Here is a 23,874-nt window from a genome sequence, read left to right as displayed (position 1 = left end):
AGAACATAATTTGCCTGCATGTCCTCCAGGGGATTACAACATATCTGCCGTCTGTGACGAACTCACACGCATGTGTTATTTGCACGCAACGGGGTTGGCCGATATTAAACAAAAAAGTAAAATAAATAAATAAGCAAAAGGTTCCTCTCACTGCAAACAGATCTAACCAAGAGAAGCAAAAAAAAGGCTTTAGCTTCCCTTCCAATGTCATTGTGGCATTCAGTTTATATGTTACAATGGGAGCCAACCAGCATACTGAATACTGTGAAACACATTTAGCACTTTTTGTTTTGTTTATGCATCAAGGTGCCATAACACATTCAGTTTCCTCTAGAACTGCCCCAAAGCCCTGGGCATGAAAGGGGGAAAAAAACATGCCTTGGGTGTTGTTAATGTTTTTCTTCATTTCCATTCAAATGAAGGACAGCTCAATGGCAACAGCCTTGGGTGAAAGTGCTTAAAGGGCAGAGGGAGGAGGTGAGTAGCCTCCATAAGCACCCTGTGACATTTTACCGATTAGCTTTTTTTCCCCCCTTTCCGTGTGTCTTTTTATCTGCAATTTACATACAGCTCAAGTCTTCCGATTATTTCCTGTCATTTATCTACATCCAGAAGACAAACTGCTAGAGTGTCGTGGGAAGGGGGAGGGGATGGGGGGGGTGGGGGCTTGAGGACTTTGGAAAGGCCACAGCACTTTGAAGAAGATGAAGACAAACGTGCTGTCCTGATGAAAGCGCTGGTCTGTGGTAGGCTAACTCCTTATAAGTTGAGGTTTGCTCTAGGGAACATCCTCCATGTTTGGTGAAATTAGCCAATACAGCAGACTATATTACACGAGCATGTGTGTCAAATGATGTGTTAAAGTGTGCCACTCCGAGAGACAGAGCGTCATTCTCTTGCCCTGGCACTTTTTCTTCATAGATCAATGCGGGTTGACATTAGCCTCGGTCATCCACCATAGACTTGGGTCTCATGAGGAATGTTCGTGATGATCATTCTCGACACCCCTCTGCTTGCTTGGTCTCGCTCACGTCTCCCAAGTTTGAAAAGAAAATCACTAATTGCAAAAACCCACTGCGAAGTACATTCCCTCATCAATTGATAATTTTCTTTTTTCCCTCCCTCTGTCTCTTACCTTGTAAAGCTGTCATATTCACATTAAAATCAGAGGCAAAATGAAATACTCTAGTGAGATGGCTGTCAGTTAATTATAAAACTTTCTGTAATAAAGATAGTAAAAAATGCTGGAGTGGCAACACTTAATGCTCCCAGTCCAGATATTAAGGGGGGGTGTCAGGGGAAATTTGGGATTTTTTTGCCTCGTCGTTTTTCCTGTCTTTTTTCCCCAAATAAAATTAATGTGACAGAAATAAAGGCTCATTGCGTTGGGGAGGCGGGTGGACAGCTGCAGGCGTGGCTCTGCATGTTAATTCATCACACTGCTGATAAACTTCTCCCGCAGTAATCCTGCCTTGCCAGGAGTAGTCTTGCCGAGAGACTTGCCGTGCGCCCTCCCGAATGCTCATTAAAACGCTGAGCCGTACGCGGCAGAACTGTTGGTGAGGGGCCTCTCCGTTCTCCTCCTCATCCTCCCTTGTCATTGTTTAACTCTCAAAGGGTGCTGTTTGTCCTAGACATGTTTGCACACCTGAGGTGAGAGGTAATAGGGAAGAGGGCCCCCCTGTGTGTATCCGTGTGTGTGTGTGTGTGTGTGTGTGTGTGTGTGTGTGTGTGTGTGTGTGTGTGTCCGTGTGTCCGTGTATGTCCACAGTCTATGACTTAAATCTAAGCACATGCCTGAATTGCCAGACACCACCTACAGACTATCACACACCCCCACGACAGACAGTACACACTGCATTAAAATCAGTTGTCATCTATATGGTAATTTTGGAAGAGGAGGGGGAAAGGTGAGTCATGCACATACCGGCGAGGTGATGTGTATGTCTGGGAACAACTTCACGCCCCCTAACTGAGAGGCCATCACATACATTAACATAAATCAGACTCATTGTAAAACAACTCATTCAGTTGTGAAGCAGCAGAATGCGGATGGGAAAATGAGTACTGCCTGTATCAGGCCCAGCAGCGCCTTGCTTCGGAACTACCCACACCCTGCCCCAACTTCTTGCTGGGCAAGATAGGAAAATTAAAACGGAAGAAAGGAAGAAAGAAAGGAAGAAAGAAAGAAAGAAAGAAAGAAAGAAAGAAAGAAAGAAAGAAGCAAATGATATAGAAAAAATAAGTATATTAATGGGAAGAAAGAAAGTACTGTACACACGAACATGATTTTTATTCAGCAGCTCCAGTGTGTTTAATTATACATGCTGGGATGGTAAGTCCCTTAAATAAATTCAAAACAGCTCTGACCTAGCAATGTTCCTGTATTCCTGCCTCCACCTTGCATTATCTTCTAGTTAGTTCTCGCCAAGGCTTGTGGCGCATACAGGAAGTGCCTCTGCCCTCCACACCTAATCCGTTAGCGACTTTGACCTCTATTACCATCGCTGGGATTTCAGCCTCTTTTAATCTGACTCGGGGGTGATGAATATATTCTGTTGACAAGCAAGGAGCCTCACTGAATACCTCCATCTTTTCAGACTGCATGAATGAAATGTCTGCGGCGGTCAGCCCCTGCTAGCTTTTTTTTTTTTCCTGATCTGAAACCTCCTTGTTCCCGACTGACCTAGGTAATCGGATTACAACTCCATCACCGTGGATGTGGGATGCATTCTATGCATTATGCCACACCCGGTGGTCCCCGGAAAGAAATAGCTGTGGCGTGTTGAGAGTCGGTGTGCTGCGCTCGCTGGCAGAATCTGCGGCGGCATCTTTTTTTTTATTTATTTTTTGCGCTGCCAGGAGATTCTGTGGAGTCCCTAACGAGTGAAGCGTTGATGAGCCCCGCCGCGATGACACATGAGCGTAAACAAACATAAACACAACCCTCGTGAGTGTACGAGGAGCAACATGCCAGGAGGAGAGGCGTATCAAGACCGCGCCAGCACCGGGGCAGGGCAGGGCAGAGCAGGAGGTGGCTGCCCGCGGCGTGTCATTCAACACCAGATAGAGACTGACATCACCTCAACCGGCTGAATTCATCTCACCGTGCTCTCTTTGTCTTTCCACGTATGGAAACACATTACCCATTCCATAATCTCAGGGAAACTGCCAAACACAGACAAAACCCTGACGAAATTTGACAAAAACAAAAACTGACAGGCTGCAAGGATTGAGGTGAGGCACTCGGAACTGTTAGTCGTTTATAATCCATGCCTTTGTACATACCAATTTCATGGTCAAAAAGTCAAATTCAAAACATTGATTATTCTACTGTACTGTAATTATCATAGTGATAACTCCTCTGTTACATGGTAATAAGGCCTGAGTGTAAGGCTCTTACAATCCAGTGAGGAGAAATAATGCTTATGTTGTGAATAGTAATGCTTATTATGTGATTGTACCTTATAGTAATGTTGACAAAACTCTGGCAAAATCATTCATTCTGGAACAGCATCTGGGTGTACTTAATGACAGGTCTTCTTTCAAAAACAGACTGATGACCTTTTCAGCTGTACACCAACAATGAAGGCAATATGGCAAAACCTAGGTAAATGCTGACACAAATTTAGTGCAGCTTAAAACAATGAACAACTATTACATTGCACAATATTGGCAATTCAGAGGGCTCAACAAAAATGTCAACTAAATTGAATAGAGACAAGCTGGCATGATCCAGGTGTCTGCATTTCTCCACAGCAGCTATAAGGCTAACGCAATGTGCATTTTAATGTTACTGTATCAGAGGCAGACAGACACATACTGGTGCATCATAAATATTCTTTCAAAGTCTGCAACCGTGTAGATTTGGTGGAGGACACAGAAATAAAATGACAGACGGATAGACAGCCGTTCTGAATGAAAAGGGACAATCCAAAAGACTAAAAGCTTCAGAAGAAACATGATTATCATCTTAGTTCTCTCCACTGTTCACAGGCCTCTTACACCTCAGAGCTGCCTTTTGAGCAAAAAGTTAAAACAGGCAACCCGTCGTGCACTGATAAAAGTCCCCCATTGCTTTGGTGAAAGTGCCAAAAAGGGTTTGTTTAGAACCACCTGCCCTATTTAGAACCTTTCTGGAAGAGGGGGGAGAAGAATCCTCTGACCATGGCTGCCATTTGTTTTCTTCCCGCACACTTTGAATAAATCTTTTGATTATTCTTGGCAACTCAATTAATGCTGTATCCTCCCCCCCCCCCCATTTTAAGGGGATCTCAGAGACACAGGCTCCTTCCTTAATTGCTGCATTGCTAAAAATAAAAGCATGAATGATAAAACAGAGGAGAAACGGGATATTACATTTGCTACAAGAGAGCAAATTAATGTGCTGTCATACTTCCATTGAAATAAGAGAAGAGCTGATTCCCCCCCCCCCCCCCGTCTCCTGAGGCCAACTTCTTGTCTAGTGACTCTTGTCCCAGAAAATATGTGAATAATGCAAGTAGAGGAATTAACTGAAAAAGGCTAAAAAACAAGGGGGGGGGGGGGGCGGGGGGTGTAGAGAGGCGCAACTCAACTCATTTGCCTGGTGTCAAAAGGTTGGCACGCGTGCATGTGCTCTCTCTAACACAAACAGCTAAACGCACTTGAAAGAGACGCGAGAGCATATCCGCCGTAATGACTGGAGGGCAGCTCCTCTGGGGGGAGGGGGGGGGGTGCTCTCCATGGCTAAATATAAGAAAAGTCATATTACTCATGCACTGCTAGGCTCCAGAGAGGGGGGAGTAGGCCTGGGAGCGCTGGATCAGGAATCCGTCCAATTAGTTCAATGTAAGGGCCCGGGTTTCTGGTGTCATCCGAGCAAACTCTCTCTGCAGCCTGACAAAAGGCACTAAAAGAACAACACAGTGCAGCCACAAATGACACGCGGGGGGTGGGGGGGGGGGGGTGGCTGACAGTGGGCACGTTTTAAGTGCCCCGCAGGTCGTCCGCGCGCCTCTATGTTGGTGTGCACAGGGGGGGGGTGGGGAGCAGCACCGTCGCGCTCTTGCAGAGAACCACGTTCGCTGAGCCGAGCGGCGACCAAATGCATCGGCGGGGCCTCAACGCTTAAGCGTTTTGCAAATGAAACAAACAAAGTGATGGATGGGTTACCAACAAAAGCCCAATCGTTCACGCTCACAATTTCCAGTGGCTTAACAAGCCCACCCTCAGAGCTGAGAGATGGCGACGGCCAGAGGCGCAGCGGGCTTATCCCCCACTAATGCTGCACTGCTGAGAGCTGCAAGACCCCCATCACCTCAGCACGCGTCTCACAGCTCCAGCGTTTAACCAGCGCCTTGATCACTCGACAAAAACATTGGGCGCGACGTGAGAGAGAGAGAGAAGGGTAGAGGGAAGAGCGGAGAGGGAGACCGAGAGAGGAGGGGGGAGAGAGAGAAACAAAGAGACTCAGACTGATATGCAGATAGAGAAAGAGAAGACAAGAAAGAAAAAAGAGAGAGAGAGAGAGAGAGATGTGAAATGCGAGGAGGAGTAGAAAAAGAGTGATGAGGAAAGCAGCGAAGGGGGCCTCAGTCTGTCTCTGAAGAGTTCAGCCAAGAACACATCCTCACTTGCACCCCAGGAGGAAGGAGACACCACACCCCCCTCTCTCTATCTCTCTCTCTTTCTCCCTTATTCTCTATCACTCACTCACTCTTTCTGTTCCCTCCCTCGCCTCCCTCCACCTAGTGAGTAGGGGGCTCAGGCACGAGGCTAGTGCTCTGTGTGTTGATTAGGCATGACAATGAGCTGCTGCTTCCAAAAATATGCTGCGTGTTCCAGCGCGGCGTGGCAACGCATGAATAAACATGAACTGTAATGGAGCTGAATGAGAATCAGCCTCTCTGCTCTCCTTTCTGCCTCTTTCGTCTTCCGCGCCGACCGTCCGAGCCTGGGTGACTCTCTCTCTCTCTCTCTCTCTCTCTCTCTCTCTCTCTCTCTCTCTCTCTCTCTCTCTCTCTCTTTCTCTCTCTCCCTCTCCCCTTTTCTGTCTCTCTCACTTTTTATTTCCTCACTCTCTCCCTCCGTTTCTCTCTCTCTCTCTCTGTCTCCCTCCCCTTTACTGAGGCTGAAAGTCAACCAGTCAGAGAGAAAATAGTCTCCTTTTTCAACACGGATTTTGCATAATGGCTGCTTTGTTTCATTGCTTTGATGCTGTTAGCGATGCACTCAGGGCTGTCAGAAAGTGGAATAAAAATCTACTTTCTACTCCAGGAGAGTGCATGTGTTGCTCAAGAAAATCTCGACGCCAAGCGTTACGGCAGAGAGAAAAGGACGGATTATTCCCCTCAAAGAGTTTCCACTGTGTCCTCTCTCTCTCTCTCTCTCTCTCTCTCTCTCTCTCTCTCTCTCTCTCTCTCTCTCTCTCTCTCTCTCTCTCTGTGCTTGTATGAGAGGCATGTTGCCACACTGATCCCAGCATGTGGGGAAAAGGGACAGAGAGAGAGAGAGAGAGAGAGAGAGACAGAGGGGGTGAAGGGTAAGGATATGAATGGATGACACAGAGAGTATAGCAGTGGTCAGAGCAGGCCCGCTGCGAGAACAAGTAAAAGTTAAGGGGGGCCTCTTACTGTTGCTGTCCGTGTCGTCGCTGACAGCCTTGGGAGGAGCGTGGCCAGTGTATCCCACGGCTGTTCTGTACATTCGATCCGGATTACGTATTCTCTTCAGTCCTGCGCCGGCACGCAGCAGGGGAGCGAGGAGACGCCCAGCGTTGGGGAGAGAGAGAACAGAGACAGGATGAAGGTGATACTCCAGCACAGACACTAACTCTCATCATGACAGACACTGAGTGGAACAGGTCCATCCAAATAATTTTTAAAATGCTCTATGAAACATGACAAACATAAAATGACCTAAAATCGTCAAATGTGAGTTGAACTCAGAGCATTCAATGGCATCTTAGGATTGAGTTGTAAGTGCACTTGATAAACCACATAGCCACATGATAAGGCCATCTTCTGTATTTAAAGAGTCTAAGATCGCCATTTGTAATGCCTGACTTATTAATCTAAAGACAGTGTTTCCCACAGAATTGGATTCAATTTGTGGCGGTAGCTGACTTGGACAAGGGTGGGGGGGGGGGTATTAAGATCGTCTTGGTAGTGTTAAAAGGCTGCTGATGTGTGGATGCAATTCATAACGTTTTCTACATAGTTAAAATAAAGGTTCGTACTTCTCCTTGGGACAAGCACTTTTACATTTTGGAAAACACTTTTCCATTTACATCGGGATTTTGCAAACATTCAGTGTCAGAGTCAATAAAATGAGCCCTTCAACGACAAACAGCTGTAAGTAGGCTAAGCATGCTAAATTCAACATCCAAACAGTATTCTAACGTTAGCTTTGAGATACTGCTTGATTGCATAACTTAACTTAGTTTAGTCTCCTCAATGTAGCCTACTATGTTGTGATAAGACCTTAGCAGAGTTAACTTCAATGCAGCAGTTTTGAACAAATTTGCGCAGCATGGTCACAATGCTAAGCGGATTTAATAGCAATTTAGCCAGACCTCTTCTATGCAATGCTTCTATGTGGCAACAACAATCCTTCAACAATCCTGAATATTTAGTTAAATGCACATGCAGAGGAGGGGCAGCGGGCTACGAGAGAGAGCGGGGGCGGGGCAAGGAAAGGCGGTGTGCGTAAAAAGCGCAGCTCAATGCAAGGATTTGATATTTAATTTAAATTAAATCAAATTAAATGAAACATAGAATATTAATGTGTGGCGGACAGTTTTGATTTTGTGGCGCCCCGCCACAGATTAGTCAATGTATGGGAAACACTGAAAGATTACTTGATGGCCCATGTAGTCAGTTGTGACAGGATAACCCATGGCTACTTCAGTTTCTAGGTTTGGGGTTTGGATTTGGACACGGAAAACAGTGTGATGTGACATTACAAAAAGGAAAAACTTGATAAATATCAGGTGCACTCTGGAGGAACTGGGTATTCATTTCAGAGTCTCTCTCCGGTTGGCGTGTCTGCACGTCTTTCCAGCCGAAATGTGTTGAGCCTCGGTGCTGCTGCTGCTGCTGTGAATGGAGAGCTAAGAGACTGTGGTGCCAGAGATGACTGTCGGATTCACGCTGATGCACCCTCTTCCCTCCACTCAGATGAATCAATCCATGAAATCAATCCTTTCACAAAACAACTCTCAGAGGAAGGTACGGTTTTCTTGAGGGGCCAAGAGATAGATAGATGCAGACGGAGAGAGTGAGGGAGGGAGGGAGGAAGGGAAGGAGGGGGGTCCAGAGTCATCCGCAGCCATCTTTTTAATCTTTAGCTGCTTCACAAAATTCAATTAGCTGGACAGAATTGCCTAACAGATTCCACACACCACTGTCTGAGGGGGCTATGCCGCCGCCATGTTCTGTCAGAGATATGAGATCTCCATAATCCCATTATCGCTCCTGTTTATGGAGTGGGACTGATCAAACGCACACCTCACACCTGCTTACACACCTTTCACTCATAGAGAGCCACTGTCTGGTCTCAGCTGACTGGACACAAGTCTTAGATGTGGCTTAAAGAGACAGCGGAATTCTGGGCTTAAAACCTGGCATTTGGTGTGCGGGGGGGGTCAGAGAGAAAGAGCGAGAGAGAGACAGTGTGTGTGTGTGTGTGTGAGTGAGTGTTTATGAGCATCAGAGAGTATGAGAATTTCTGAGTCTGTGTGAACCTCAGAGAGAAGTGTGGGTGGGGGCACAGACTCTGTGCTCTGCTTGAAGTGGCAGCGTGTGTGTAAGTGTGTGTGTGTGTGTGTGTGTGAGAGAGAGAGAGAGAGAGAGAGAGAGAGAGAGAGAGAGAGAGTGCAGGCATGCTGGCCACGGGAGGGAGGAACAGCTGGGGCAGAGAGGAAGGGTGGTGTGTGTGTGTGTACGGTGTGTGTGTACGGTGTGTGTGTGTGTGTGTTTGTGTGTTTGTGTGTGTATGGGTGTGTGGAGAGGTATTTGTAAACCTGTGTGAACCTGACCTGACATCACACCTGCTGGAAGCCACCGGGGAAACTCCCCCTCCAGTGGTGTGGACATGAGTCATCCACAGCAGAGCAGCAAGCACCGAGCACAAGAGAACCAAACAGAACTCACTCTACTATCAGACCTGAGAAACTTTTAGATATGAACAGGTTCCTGAGACACCGCATAGAATTTTTGAATCATTGATGACTCAATTACTGAGGAGGAGGATAGGCCTACTGATACATAGAACTCCTTTAATATTGGGACTTGGGAGGATTGCAATTCATTGAAAATAGAATAATGAAAATATGTCAACACACGTAATTGTTTCAAAATAAATGATAGTTGGTGTGCCCATGGTGTCATATGAACTCATCAAGCACAGTGACGTTGGTTGAATTCCTGAACATGCTGGCTCGCTGGTATACACCAGACACTCTTTCAAATTGGCTAAGTTAGCTCGATGTCGCCTCCTTGTGGGCTATTATAGCCAATATAACACTTTAAATATCGCCCGATTAAGTCTTTGTTCACGTGCTATTGGTGGATTTAAACGAAATGTCGTTCAAGATTGTGTAAGAAGTCATATTACACCTATATGAATACCGCTGTACATTTAAGTAAAAAGTATACAGTTCGTGCATGGATGTAAAAAAAAAAACCTCGAATGAACACGCTGCTAGACTTCCAATACAAAATTTAAAAAAAAAAAATATTAATCTGCATTTGTAAAATTAGAAAATGTAGACTTGCAAATAATGTTTTAGCACTAGCTTGCACCGAGAGTTTATATGCGCCTCGAAGTCCATGCAGCTTTGATGCTGAGAAATTGTTTTGGTCTAAATCTTAAAGAAGAACACTTCACAAGAGACATAAATGAATTCCAAAGAACACATCCTCACGTTTTGTTTGTCTCCATCTTGTGGTTATTTGCATATAATATAATTGAAATTTGGAAACTGAGGCACATACGATTAACAGTGGACTTTCATCGGCTCACACTCCACAGAATTAATAGCAAAGATCCTGATCAAGGCTCCAACTGGATGACATGCATGTTAGAGGGGAAACTGTATCGTTCATGAACCAGCATGACACAAACCTTAAAACAACTCTATACATCTGACAGCCCCAAGTCATAAAACACTATATATAAAATTGGAGCTTAGAAAATGTACGATTAAACTAAACTTTTAATCATGTCAGGACCACTCATCATTTGTGATTCGTTTCATCCAACGTGATGATTTTGTTGCTAGACAAACAAAAAACATCAAAACTGTATGATCAATTTGGGTTATTACAAGTCATCCAGGATAATTGTGCCTAGGCAAGAAACCATGACAGCATACTCCACACTACCAGCAAATTCCAAAAAGATGCTTCATGACGGGCTGGTGTTTCACCGCGGGTTGGGAAAGAAAAAAATCAATCACGCTTTAGAACATCACTATAAATCTACATTTATTGCCCCAACACAAAACCGTCGAGCGACACGATGTTTTAAAATACACATAGCCTACTGTTGACCGCCGTTTCACTTTAATATGGCATTCCCTCTGCTTCCTACAGTAGTCATCTTACGCGGGTAACATTGGTGTGAAGGAATCCCACTCTGGATCATAAGCGGGTCATTTCATGCGTTCGTATTCGTGTGCTGTTTCCAGAGGACGGCTCAGGCTACTTAAGAAAACATTTTCGTTCTCTCACCAAAAACCTCTCCATTTATACAACGACGAGAAGCAAAAAAACGAATCATTTGTCAGCGCCACAACAAACCGTTGAAATAACCATTTAATACAGACTGCCTATATTAGCCAACTCAATCTCTGTTATGTTGAGTGTCAGTTTTTAATAGCTATCTCAGAGATGGCTATAGCTAGCTGCCTTGAGTGGCTGCCTGGACGTAATCTCATCATATTAGCGTTTGCGATTTCAGGATTTAAACAAGGCGAGCTGAGATGTCACCAAATCCACATCACTTGCATACCAATGCCAACTCGTTCAAACCACAAATCTAACAGATAGAAAGCTAATAAGATGGATAAAATAATCCCGTTATTTCTCTCTTACCTTCCGGCTTGTTTTCGGCAGCCATTTCCCCTCCGCGCGCCACATCCTCCTCCTCCTCCTCGCGACCGGGGGGTACCAAGCGCGTTCACGGCGAGGACAGCTCAAGGAGGGAGGGGAGAGGCAGAAGACGAGCCCAACCAACTAACGGCTGCTATTGGCCAAAAAAGTGGAAAGAACTGACAACGGTACGGTGCTTCTCAGTGAATTCTAGAAATCTATCTCTGTTTGCGTCCGTGCCTGCCTGCGCTACAATTGGTAGGTTTGTATTTGGGGACACCTTGACATCGCCTGTCATTGGTGGACTACAGTATATTCAGAAGCACCTTGATAAACGGATAGCGCCACCCAGTACTTTAGCCCAAAATATGTGCAGTGACATATCCAAAATAGCCTTTTGTCGTTTTGGATTGGCTTGAACGCTGTTGCACATCATCTGCCTTTGTTTACATCCACACTCATAGCCTAGGCTACTTCAAATGCCACTGCACGCTTTTGTATTGTGAAAAGTTTATGATTAACAAACTTTGCAGAACAACACTCTCATCTTCGAGCTTAGCTTCAATCCTAACGCTGAACGTATACGCTCTCCATTGAGTGAGGGAACAAGATCGGTAGGCCTAGTGAGGAAAGTGAAGTAAGGACACATCCTATACAGGCAAACACTAAACAGTCTATGTTCCTTCCAAGTGAGACGTCAATTAAAACGTTGTAGAACCTCCATAGACTATAGATGTTCTGGAGCCCCTGAGTGGGAAAGTCACGGATCGGAGAGCTGCTTCATGAGCGTATGAGCGCTGTTCTCTACCCAGTGCTGAAAAGATATGGTGCTGAAAAGACAGCTCCTCCTGATGAGCGCTGGTACAACGTTTGTCGAGCAAATCTCTGTTACACTATTATCCTATTCAGTGTACAATTTAAAGACTAGATTATGTTCAGAATTCTACAATTTCACACTCAACTATGATTAATAGACCACATGGCGATGTTTTACAAAACAGTAGCCCAAGCTTTTCTCGCTCCAAAACAGACACGCGATCCTGTAGCTTCAGACAGCCTCTCACGCACCCTACCTAACCCAACCTCTCTCTCTCTCTCTCTCTCTCTCTCTCTCTCTCTCACACACACACACACACACACACACACACACACACACACACACACACACACACACACACCACAACCACAACCACCAGTAGGCTATAGCGTGTTGTCACAGTAGATAGCGTATTGTCAGGAAAGCAACTGAATGGCCGATTTGTGCATGTAGTCTATTACAGTTATGAGTTCTTTAACATGCCCAAGGCAAACTCGTTAGGGGCCGATTAAGCTATCCCTATAGGTTATATCCTATAGGTTTCACCTGGTGGAAGCATACAACCTAAGTTAGTTTGCCTTGTAACCTACATCGCTTACGGCAATGCATGGTATAGGTTTATAGTCTACATTACAGTAACTGTGCAAATTAGTCTTCCCATTGTCTAATAAACGTTTCTCTAGGTCTAACGTTAATGATAGGGCCTAATTGTGTGAAGGACCAAAACGAAGGCTAATCAAAATGTCCGCAAATGTCCCCTGATTGGTTCTTCACTGATCGATTATAATATCGAATGTTTTTTTTTTTTTTCAATTAGAAACTGCTATGCTGTGAGTTATGATTTAATAAAAACTGATGTCAATTTTTGTTGGCGACATGTTTAGAGAGCTTTACACGTAATTGAAAATAGCCTACGATTGGCCCCCAGCATGCCGATGCATCAATACAAACAATGTGATATATTTGTTGGATAACCAACAACTTGAAGTAAAGATTCATTCTTGACCAGCGTCTACCAGATGGTCTTTCATAAAGGGTCTGAGACTTCCCGTACACGAGATGGCAGTAGTGAAATTAAAATTAATCCGTCACCGCATATCTCAGAAACAAGCGAGAGAGTGGGCGGGGTCTGGCTAAACGCAAACATGGCGGCGGCCTTGGAAAATGAATTGGACAACGATGATTATTATTCTTTACTCAATGTCAGGCGAGAGGTGAGCAAAGTTTTGTTATAAAAATGTTAATTTTGTTTCTGTCAATATCTTTGGCCCAGTTGACCAGCTCATAAACATATTTAATGCAAGCAAAATAACACTGTAAGCAGGTAAGCTAACAGATGACATTTGCTGTGCAGCAAACGCACAGCACTCGCTCGCTGGCTAACGTTAACGTTAGTTGAATAACATGGACCACCAGCGAGCGAACAAGCCATCATCCTGGCTAGCCGAATTGATACTGCTAAAAACAAATCTGAATATTGTTCAGTGTGGTTCGCTACAACTAACTTATTTCTTGATGTGTTGTGCTAGGTTATCGCTAACGCTATACGTAATCTAACGTTAACCTTAGGTCGTAACTACTTAGACCATAGACTACTTCGACACTCTGACTAGCGAGCGATAGCCTATGTAACGTAACGTTACGTTAGCGATACCTTTTAGACTTAGATAACGGCAACGCAAACAAATATACCATATAACAAACTATGCGTTTTTTGGTGTGTGATTGTGTTAAATTGGTCGCAGTTGGCTTGTAACAACGTTGCACTGATACTTGATGTTACTTATGATGTTATCTAGCCTGTATGCTATTTTTCCAACTTCGTTTTGCAGTCTTCCATTACCTGCTGCGTCCCAACATCTAGACTACAATTGGATTTTAGAAATTAGCTACTACAGATAATACAATACAGATAATAGCTTGATGCAATCGCCCGTACAGTAGGCCAGTAAAGTTGTGTCCATGGGTATTTCTACAGGCGACACAAGAAGAGTTGAAGGCTTCATATCGAAGGCTGTGCATGCTCTACCACCCCGACAAGCACAGAGACCCTGAGCTCAAGCGACAGGCGGAACAACTGTTTAATCTAGTGCACCAAGCCTATGAAGGTAAAAAAAAAAAAAATTCGTGAGTGCCCTTGACACGTATCGCATCCACTAATACAACATCACATGCGAGCAACATTCTGTCATCTGTTTAATTGTGGTCTTCTCACTAGGAGGTTCCATGTCTCTTTGAGTAGTTTAAATGGTAGCCATTAACATCCAAACTGAATTATTGATTAAATGGTAACCTAATACATTTATCATTAACGTTGAAGTTTTGCATGAAAGCAGTGACGCATGTTTTTTTATTATTATTATTATTATTATTATTATTATTATTGCATGTCATTAGTTTAACAATCTCTTTGCCTTGCCGTATTTGCAGTTCTCAGTGATCCTCAATCCAGAGCCATATATGACATATTTGGGAAAAAGGGGCTTGAAGTTGAAGGATGGGAGGTAAGGTGCAGGCGTCCACCTTGGGTGAAAATAAAATAAATCACGTACAAAAAATTTTTTTGTAAAATAAATCACGAGTACACCCCACAGGTTATATTTAATAACATGTATTTTAAAGAGAATAATTCTAGGGTAAGTCTAATGTTACTGATTAGAAAATCATTCTCACATCACTGAACAAGTTACATCTTTACAGTAGCCCTGCTTTCCCTCTGTTTCTCCAGCTCCCTATGACACACACACACACACACACACACACACACAACATACTGCTTAAAATGCATATGGTTTGGTTTGAGGATATGACTGTAAATGTGGTGTGTATACGGCAGGTGGTTGAGAGGAAGAGAACGCCAGCAGAGATCCGGGAGGAGTATGAGCGTCTGCAGAGAGAGAGAGACGAGAGGAGGCTACAACAGAGGACCAACCCAAAGGTGCACCTTTGTGCTCATCTCCCACAGGAAATATAGCCACTGTTGTATCCTAACTATCTTCTGGAACCAGAGAAAAGAACCAGGATGACCAGGGGCCGTATTCACAAAGCCTTTTATCTTACCACTAGGAGTACTCCTTAATCGCACTAAAAGATTTTAGCTAGGAGTTTTCTCTTAAAAGTTATTCACAAAGCCTTTCAGAAAAATGACAACTCCTAAACTAAGAGTGAGTCTTCGTTGCTATGGATGACGTCATTACTCATGCACGAGCTTGAATGAAGTGGCCATCTTGATTGGCTGATGATTGTAACACGGGAATGTTTCCAAACACCTCCCTTACGATGATGAGTGACAGGTGACAGGTCTGAGAATGTGTGTGCTACACAAGTAGTGCAAAGGACTGAAGATGATGAATAACTGAATAAAAAGGCCTAGCCTAAATGAATAAAGAGTAAGGCGAAACAAATAGCCTAGTAGCATAATGAAACATACGGATTGATGCAGTGTCTTTGCAACGTTATTAAATTAATCTGTCACCATATGCCTATACGTTTGCAAAGAGGAGAACATTTTAATTTGATTCAAAATGAGACATGTAGAAGGGGGTCACTTGCGCTTCAGCCTGGTTGGTGCTCACGGAACAGGATGCAGAAGTCAAAAAGGGAGATCCAAGGTCTAACAGGAGCCAAAGAAGCAGGACCGGAGCACTCAATGCTTAATGTGTTTTTATTAGTGCAAACGTTTCGAAAAAGACTCTTTTTGACTCTGAAGAAGACGCATGGGCGTCGAAACGTTAGTCAGTTTGCACTAATAAAAACACATTAAGCATTGAGTGCTCCGGTCCTGCTCCTTGGCTCCTGTTAGACCTTGGATCTCCCTTTTTCACAATGAGACATATTTACATGTTGAGAATGAGTAGTTTTGGTTGTTGGTGGCGTTATTGCATCCTTAGTTAAGCCTACAATGCAAAATTGTTCCCTCGCGATTGGAAGCTCCTGTAGCCGCATAGGATTTCAAAACATCGCGACACGAAATGCCACAAAAAGCTGTTTGTGAATAGGTCTTAGGGAGTTAGGAGTCCTCTCGACTTCTTTTAAGCTGTCCCAGACTTAGGTGCTACTTTTAGGTCTAAAATGCTTCATGAATTACTTTTAGTGAAAAAAATTAGGAGTCCTAAAGTTAGGAGTGACATGCCCATTATTTTTAAGAGTTGCTCCTAAATTCGCCACTTAGGAGCTACTTTTAGCCTTAAAATTCTTTGTGAATACGGCCCCTGATCTCTAAAATGTCTTGTGTTTTATATTTTTATAGTATTTTATATTTAAGGCCTAAAAGGAGGGCAGGCATTCCATTTGATCTTGATGACTGATTTTGTTGTTCAGTTTATTGTTTTATTTTACATTGATTTATTCAATTATTGGTGAATATGCCTGCTCGGGCAAAGTGTGTCTGCTCTGCAGGCTATCAGCACTTGTTTTTTCCAAAGGAAAAAGTGCTGTGGGTCAACAATAGGTTCACTCCGCTCTTAATAATGGTATTTTTTTTAAAAGGTCTTAATAGTTAAAACTTAAAAATGTGCAGATACAGAGCGATAGAGGGATAGAAATTGCCTTCACTGCAGGTAGATCATGGAGGTTGTATAAAAATGTTTGTGTGTGTTTGCAGGGAACCATAAGTGTAGGAGTGGATGCCACCGACCTGTTTGACCGTTATGAGGAGGATTTCGAGGACATGCCAGGTGGAGGGTTCCCCCACATCGAAATCAACCGGATGCACATATCACAGTCTATTGAGGTGATTAAGAAATCCCATTTGATATAACTCAATAAACAGTTGATCACAAAAAAAAGAAGAAATCCCATCTGTAGCTATGAAAAGAACATACTTCTGCATGTAACACAGCATGAAATGATTGAATAAGTGACCGTATATGCATGTCACTTTCAGGCACCATTAACAGCTAAGGACACAGCGGTCTTGGCAGGGTCTCTCTCCACACATAATGGAAATGGAGGCGGCAACATCAACTTATCCTTACGACGCGTCACTTCTGCCAGAGGCTGGGGAGAGGTACAGTATGGCTATGAGTGAAGCCTTGTTTATGCTCCCTTTTCATCCGTAGATCCGTTTAGTCTGTATTTTTGAGCTTGAAGTGAACGGACAAAAAGAGGTGGAGAGAACGGACGGATGCTTCGTCTGTATCCACACCCGTTCTTAACGTTGAGCAAGAATGAGGCTTAAAACAAGTCATACAGCTGAGGGCAAATGTGACAACACAGTGTCTATGGTTGTGTGCCCACACAGATTGAATTTGGTGCAGGTGATACACGCGGACCCATGTTTGGAATGAAAGTCTTCCGCAACGTTACCCAACGCTGGTAAGTATGTTTCCTTTTTGCCCTTAGCAGGACTCGGTGGTGCACTGAGTGGACTGAGGGAAGCTGTGATTAATGTGGGCTGACTTGCACATGACTGATTGCACTCAGACTCACCATCTCTGTCCTTCTCCTGTCTCCTCACAATAACTCCATCTCTCACTTTCTCTCTCCTTCTCCAATTACTTTCCACAAATCCTCTCCCTTTTATTCCTGCCTAACTCTCTCTCTCTCTCTCTACCTCTCTCTCTCTCCCCTTCCCTCTCTCTTGCTCTCTCTCTCTTCTCTTTCTCCACAGTTTTGTAACCGCTCAGTGTGGGCTACAGTTCTCCTCCCGTGGGGTCCGCCCCAGTGCTAGCACCATGTGGGCTCGACACCTGGACCAGAACACCATGGGTTACCTGCAGTGGCGTTGGGGCAGCCAGTCCGCCATGACCACCAGCATCGTCAGGGACACCAAGACCAGCCACTTCACCTTGGCTCTGCAGGTGGGTGCGGCTTGGGTGGACTGGTATTGCCTGCAGTGTAATGGTCAAGTGGGTTCTGATGCAGGAGATAGTAAGCCCTTTCAGACATACGTGTAAGACCAGAGGTTCGGAGGATGTTAAACGGTGGGGCCGTATATCTGAACGACATAAACGGTCATATGGAAGTCCAGACTTAGCCGGTCGTTCTACTGCTCCCCCCCTAGTATTTCCTCCGGACATTATGTAAATGTGCTGTGTCTGAACGAAGTGTAGAACATGCGGTTAAAATTCACACCTAGTGAGAGGGCGTGTTGGTGACGTTTCTTTCGTGCGTCCATGCGGTTAAATCTGACTTAAATGCCAGTGTTATGATGGAGTGGCATAGTGCTGTCCAGAAAATCTCCGACCTGGAAAGATACAGACATCACGGAGCTACTGTCCATGAGGGCAGACAGCATTGTGATAGAACACATGAAGGGAACGGCAAGAGACACGTTGATGTAGCCTACAACTGCATCGCAAGGCCAAAGGAATTCAAAAGACCAAATCATCATAAGCAGAAGGCGCTGAAAAGGCAGTAGCCTACAGCGACGTCGTTGACGGAAATAACAGGAGTATTTAATAAATTGTTAGCCAACACGGTCGGTTTTCTGTTAATTGATAGCCTTCTCATGACCTCACTGCTGAGCTCGCTGATATTTGTTGAGCATAAATATGCCTAGAGAAAATGAAAACGAAAAAAACCCAACTTCAAAAACAACCCAAGCTCCTTACGTAAATGCAATAGATACATGGGGAGAGGATGCTTTTGGGAAAATAAACCATGAAAAAATGAACCACTTCACTGTTATGTTAGTATTTTGTTTGTTGCTTAAAAACGTTGTATATGATGGCCTTGAGTTAGCCTACTAAATTGGCTGGTACCATAAAGTTTGTGCATGCTCTCTCCAACGCAAACCAGATTTGGGGTTCCATAGCCAAGTAATTCTGCTACATAACGTTGAAAACAGATAAATGTGTTTATTCAAAGCACACATACAAATACTGTAGGTCAATTTCAAGTGCGCACTTACGTGACTACTTCAAGCATTAGCCTACGCACAATAGATTTTTCCTCTTTAGCCTACATAATGCATACACTTTGTAAACAAACAGCATCTGTGACAGCGGCCGCATATATTCTGCGTCATATCTCGCCTCTTGTGAACTCTACAAGCCCCCACCCCTCACTCGACAACCACACGGAGATTCTGTAATGTGCGTGTATGTCGTTCACACATAGGTCCGTATAAGGTCAGTATAAGGTCCGCAGGTTAGCATCATATCTGAATCATCCGAAGGGTAGGACCTCCGTTTGACAAACCTCCACATATACTCCGGAGGTTATATCTGCAAGCCCTAAGTGAGAACATGCTTGTCTTTAATCACTACATATGTGCCACTTACCCAATACTCACTCTCACAGCTTGGAGTGCCACACTCTTACCTGATGATGAGCTACCAATATAAGTTTCAAGATGAGGACCAAACCAAGATCAAAGGGTCTCTTAAGTAAGTTTGCATAACCAATCATACTGGTTTAGGCTGAATAGAAAAAGTAATCTCTTGACATTACTGCCTTTTGTATAGATCATGGATTTACACGTGCTTGTTACTGCAGGATATTCTGCACTCGATTGGGATTCTAGTGTGGGGGAGCTAGTTGCACCCAACAATAATAGGGTTCTCAACTGTTGCTTTGTCCGGCAGGACGGGTTTCTTTGGAACAGTAGTGGAGTACGGGGCAGAACGGAAGATCAGTCAGCACAGTGTGCTCGCAGCTACGGTCAGCATTGGAGTTCCCCAGGGCGTCTCACTCAAACTCAGGTGCCTGCCACTACACATCTCCAACCTCTCTTGCTCATGGGTTATTTAATGCTTACAGTTCAACAGAGTCAGTGTGTAAATTAATGTATTTGACTTACCTTCAATGGCTTGGTCACCATTGCTGCTTTGTTCTCCAGGCTGAACAGGGCCAGTCAGACCTACCTCTTCCCCATCCACCTGACAGATCAGCTACTGCCCAGTGCTGTCTTCTATGCCACTGTGGGGCCACTGGTCATCTACCTGGCTGTGCAGAAGCTGGTCATCACACCGTATTTGCATGCACAGAAGGAACAGTACGTACGATCTAGCCTCCAGTACCAACTGGAACTCTTAAGTAACCTGGGGGACTCAGAGGGTGAATGAGGGAAAAGGTTCTGAACTAACTGCATGCACTCCTCAAAATGTCCTACAAGAACTAATGTTTTGGTCTTAGTTATGGGGTATTGTAGATGTTACAGATATTGTATATCTATGCTCTAGAAATGTGAAGGTGCTGACTAAATATAGTTTGCTGGTTATCCTGCTGATCAGAAGGCCTTGCCGTTCAATAATGCTGAGCCAGTTCTCTCCACTCACTTCACGTTGGTCAGGCATGTGTGGATCAATACACTAAAATGATTTTGTTGTGGGAGCACGGTGATCTCAGCATTCTGTATGTGTGTGTGCATGTGCGTATGTTTGTGTCCGTGTGTGTGTGTGTGTGTGTGTGTGTGTGTGTGTGTGTGTGTCCTATAGGGAACTGGAGAAACAGAGGGAAAACTCTGCGTCAGACATTGCCAGGAAGAAGCAGGAGGCCGAGTCTGCTGTAAGTGCCCGAGACATACAGCCCTTGCGGTTTGTGATGCTCTAGAAGACGTTGACTCTTACTAACCTGCTCCCCGCTCCTTATACATATCCACAGGTTTTGCTAATGCAGGAGTCAGTGAAGAGAATCATTGAGGCCGAGGAGTCCAAGATGGGTGAGTTGCTGTACAGATGGTTTTGTTTGACTTTTGGGCAACACCGGGGATGGTGTGTTTTTTTTTTTTTTTTTTTTTTTGGCTCATGATTCCATTCCATTCAGGTCTCATCATCCTCAACGCTTGGTATGGCAAGTTTGTGACGGACAACAGCCGAAAGAATGAGAGGGCAAAGGTGATTGATGTGACAGTCCCTCTCCAGTGTTTAGTGAAAGACTCCAAACTCATCCTCACAGAAGCCTCTAAGGTAAAGACATCATGAATATGGCTGGATATTGGCACAGACACTGCATTTGATTCGATTACAATCCACAAGCAAACAATTCAGTTCAATCCAATTCCATTTGAGACTAAGGAGATACGAAATGCTATTTAGATGTTTTCCATTATGTAGAGATAAAAAAAAATCAACTCTGGTCTTACACTCGAAAGATTCAACAAAATATCACTCAAACTGCTTCCTTTGCTACTATGTACTTCCATTGCCACTTTTTCCATCTTGTTGCATCTTTGCTTGATCCATGTGACTCCTACAGGCTGGCCTGCCAGGGTTCTACGACCCATGCGTGGGGGAAGAGAAGAGCTTGAAGTTGCTGTACCAGTTCCGGGGTGCCATACACCAGGTTCTGTCTGGAGACATGGAATCCCTCAGGATACCCAAACAATGTGAGTAGTCTACACAAATACTTGAGGATTTCTGCATGGACATAGGATTTCTGCATGTGATGAATATTTTTGACCCCGTTTACATTGTTAAAAAGAATTTGCCTGTGAGTCATCCGATCACAAGGGGTTAGTTTAGTTCTAAATACAAGTGTAAACAATCACCAAGACGTATTGCAATCTGATCACTCAAAACCACTTGCCGAGGCAGTCTGAGGCTTAATTTGAGTAGAGTAAAAGCTAATGTGTTCTGATGTGTCCCGGACAAACACCCAAATGTAAACAGGCCCTGTCGTATGTTGTAAGTTTTTTTTTGTTTTTCATCTTGGTGACCAAGTAATTTGTTGAAGTTTTGCACCAAACACATGGAACATAAAAAAACAGATTTAGAAAAGAATGTGTATGTGCAGTGAGGTGTTTTCCAATCAGGTGGCCGGTCTGTCCGTCCTGTCCTCACTTCTTTCTCTGTCTGTTTTTCCTCACAGCACACAGGATCGAGGCAGAAACATAGGGGTCTTCCGCAGACAGCTGGGTTGACCGACCCCACACATGGGGGGTGGTGGTGGACGGGCCCAGGCCACAGGGGCCCAAGCTGGGCCCAAGCCTCACCCTCCCCCTCCTTCCTCACCTCATCTCGTTCGTTCTTCAGCTACTGTATGTGCCGCCTCATCTGTTCTGTTATACCTCCATCAGTCAGGAAAAAAGGAAACATACACCCACAGAGGCCAGGAAGCCACTAAAATGATGCGTCAATTTGCACTTTCTTTGCCCCTCCCTATGAAACGCCCAAAGCGAGTAATTTAGCTGGATGGGGTATTCCGGTCCTCCATGATGATGCCTCGTCAGAACATGTGGTTATGATCTACGTAATCGAATCGTAATTTAAAGGGGAAACCTACACCAATGCAAAGCGGACATAAGATGGGTCTGAGATGGTCTCGTATCCCAGACACAGTCGTAGCCTGTAAGCTGATGAGGGAGGCTATGATATACATTAATAGTTGTCAGATGTGGTGATGCACACACACACACACTACGCAGTTCCGAGTAGAGATATTACAGTCATGTGTTGAACATGACAGTGCCTCCCAATCAAAGTTCCGTAATGGTCTGAGTAACACTTAAATGATCAATATCATTGATCTTGTGGGCTAGCATGTTGATCTACCACGATTTAATTTAGAAAAATGTACAGGGCCTGGTGCTAAATGGTTCAGTTAAGGGACATTCATCCACCCTCATTTTTGTACCTAGTAGTAGATATTTATTGTCAAATGTAACCTCATGTCAGAAGAAATATACACGCTTATTTGTCGTTATTCATGAAGAGTAGAGGCCACACTAACAGGCAATGAAGTCTCCTTAGTAGGTGATATGATTCTGTTGATACTCCAACCATTGCCTTGTCTGCTGCTAAGTCTTGTGTGTGTGTGTGTGAGAGAGAGAGAGAGAGCCAGGGTTAGCCTACATAAGCTTTATATCTTACATTCTAGGTGAACATTATCTAAATTCAGTAAGAGAGCGTATGGCATGGAGATGTGTAAAAAGCTGGTTAAAGTTCTGAGTTGCGGTTTGTTGCTCGTTCACCGACCTAATGAATGACCATTCACACGGAGAAGAGCACTAATGGTGGCAAGGTTAAGAGAACAGTGAGAAAATGTCACGATACATTACAGTACATGCAGTCATTTTGATTTACTTTAATGTCAAAGTACCATCTTGTTGAGGCCTTCATTTAGTATGGCTGTTGAAAGAGCTGGGGCATGTGGTACGCTGAACTTGACTTTAGCATGTAGTTTCCTCAGATATGTACTGTAGTTCACTTCCTCCAAGTGAAATTTAGCAACTTTCCATTATTGTTGCTAACACACAATTCCTCCTTTGTTTTGTGGTAAAATTTGTCTTTGTGTCTTGTAAGTGCCATACCTTGTTTTCTCCTGCAGTTCGTCAGTTCAGGAGGCCTTTGGTGTTATTTTACAAAGTCTGTTTGTCTTCTGTTGTCTTCATGAGAATGAGCCACACTTGTGTTTTCTGTTGTTTGAACTGTGAAAATAGGTCACACAGGCCTACTATACGATACTAAGAGGGAACATATAGAGATAGATAATCCATTTCCAGTCAGCCAGTTTGCTTTCATTCAGTTGAGATGAATGGACTTGACTAAAGCAATTCATGGGAATGAATGAAATGTTATTTTGCTGTGCTCCAAGAATGTGAACGATGTCCTGGGGTCAGTCTGGATGTGTCGTTGAAATGCAATAACCCTCATTAGTCATACTGCACTGCTGCCAGTCACTAATCACTCGGGTTGCTTTCTTCTACTGATACTTGGGCCAGTCCTTGATATTCGGTCTACAGAACACTATTGGAACTTGATGGCAAGTGACCAGATGCAGTTGCAGCCTTAAAGAGTAGAACCAGGTGGTGGTGGTGGGGCACGAGTGATCCCATGTGTACCAAACTAATGTATCTCTTAACGCATGCATCCTTACTGTGTTGTGTTAGCGTCAAAACCTGTTTTCTCCTACGTCAACCCCTCATCCTGGAACACTAATACACACTGTGCATCAGAAAGTGGAGGGCATCCTCTGACCCCATTGCCCACTTGAGATGTAAACTGGACTACTCCTGACATCACTGTTACATAGTAGCGTTCAGTCATTTTAAAACATTAAAACATCTCAAACTGCTCTGTGTCATATTTTACTTTATTC

General features: G+C 44.2%; 2 protein-coding genes across 2 annotated transcripts in view; one reads left to right on the top strand and one right to left on the bottom strand.

Annotated features, from left to right (window-relative positions):
• Nucleotides 1-11,122, bottom strand: part of camta1b (calmodulin binding transcription activator 1b) — a 230,175-nt gene extending 219,053 nt beyond the window's left edge. Inside the window, exons 1-2 of the mRNA XM_076269177.1 lie at nt 11,079-11,122; nt 6,615-6,716 (exon numbers count right to left, since the gene is read on the bottom strand). Of these exons, the coding sequence (XP_076125292.1) occupies nt 6,615-6,716; nt 11,079-11,103 (127 nt within the window). The 5' untranslated portion in view covers nt 11,104-11,122. The remainder of the gene's footprint in view (nt 1-6,614; nt 6,717-11,078) is intronic.
• Nucleotides 11,123-13,025: 1,903 nt separating this feature from the next.
• dnajc11b (DnaJ (Hsp40) homolog, subfamily C, member 11b) lies at nt 13,026-23,823 on the top strand. The gene is made up of 16 exons (XM_076269337.1): nt 13,026-13,106; nt 13,871-14,000; nt 14,323-14,396; nt 14,729-14,830; nt 16,496-16,624; nt 16,778-16,900; nt 17,135-17,208; nt 17,504-17,693; nt 19,138-19,223; nt 19,422-19,538; nt 19,676-19,831; nt 20,274-20,343; nt 20,440-20,497; nt 20,602-20,744; nt 21,034-21,163; nt 21,646-23,823. The coding sequence occupies exons 1-16, from the start codon at nt 13,038-13,040 to the stop codon at nt 21,669-21,671; spliced, it is 1,677 nt and encodes a 558-aa protein (XP_076125452.1). The 5' UTR covers nt 13,026-13,037; the 3' UTR covers nt 21,672-23,823.
• Nucleotides 23,824-23,874: the final 51 nt, after the last annotated feature.

The sequence above is a fragment of the Alosa pseudoharengus genome, unplaced genomic scaffold, assembly GCF_046254945.1.
Source record: "Alosa pseudoharengus isolate Yale_2024_CS ecotype anadromous, Long Island Sound unplaced genomic scaffold, YU_APseudo_1.1 YU_APseudo_1.1_scf_5, whole genome shotgun sequence".
Taxonomy (NCBI): domain Eukaryota; kingdom Metazoa; phylum Chordata; class Actinopteri; order Clupeiformes; family Clupeidae; genus Alosa; species Alosa pseudoharengus.
The sequence above is the reverse complement of the archived record's forward strand: the minus strand, read 5'-3'. Positions and strand labels throughout refer to the sequence as shown.

Excerpts from the sequence above, each read along its gene's own strand:
- dnajc11b (XM_076269337.1), top strand. The coding sequence starts at position 13,038 with ATGGCGGCGGCCTTGGAAAATGAATTGGACAACGATGATTATTATTCT. Across the intron at positions 16,625-16,777 it reads ACATATCACAGTCTATTGAG|GCACCATTAACAGCTAAGGA; the intron begins GTGATTAAGAAA and ends TGTCACTTTCAG. Across the intron at positions 19,832-20,273 it reads TTGCATGCACAGAAGGAACA|GGAACTGGAGAAACAGAGGG; the intron begins GTACGTACGATC and ends TGTGTCCTATAG.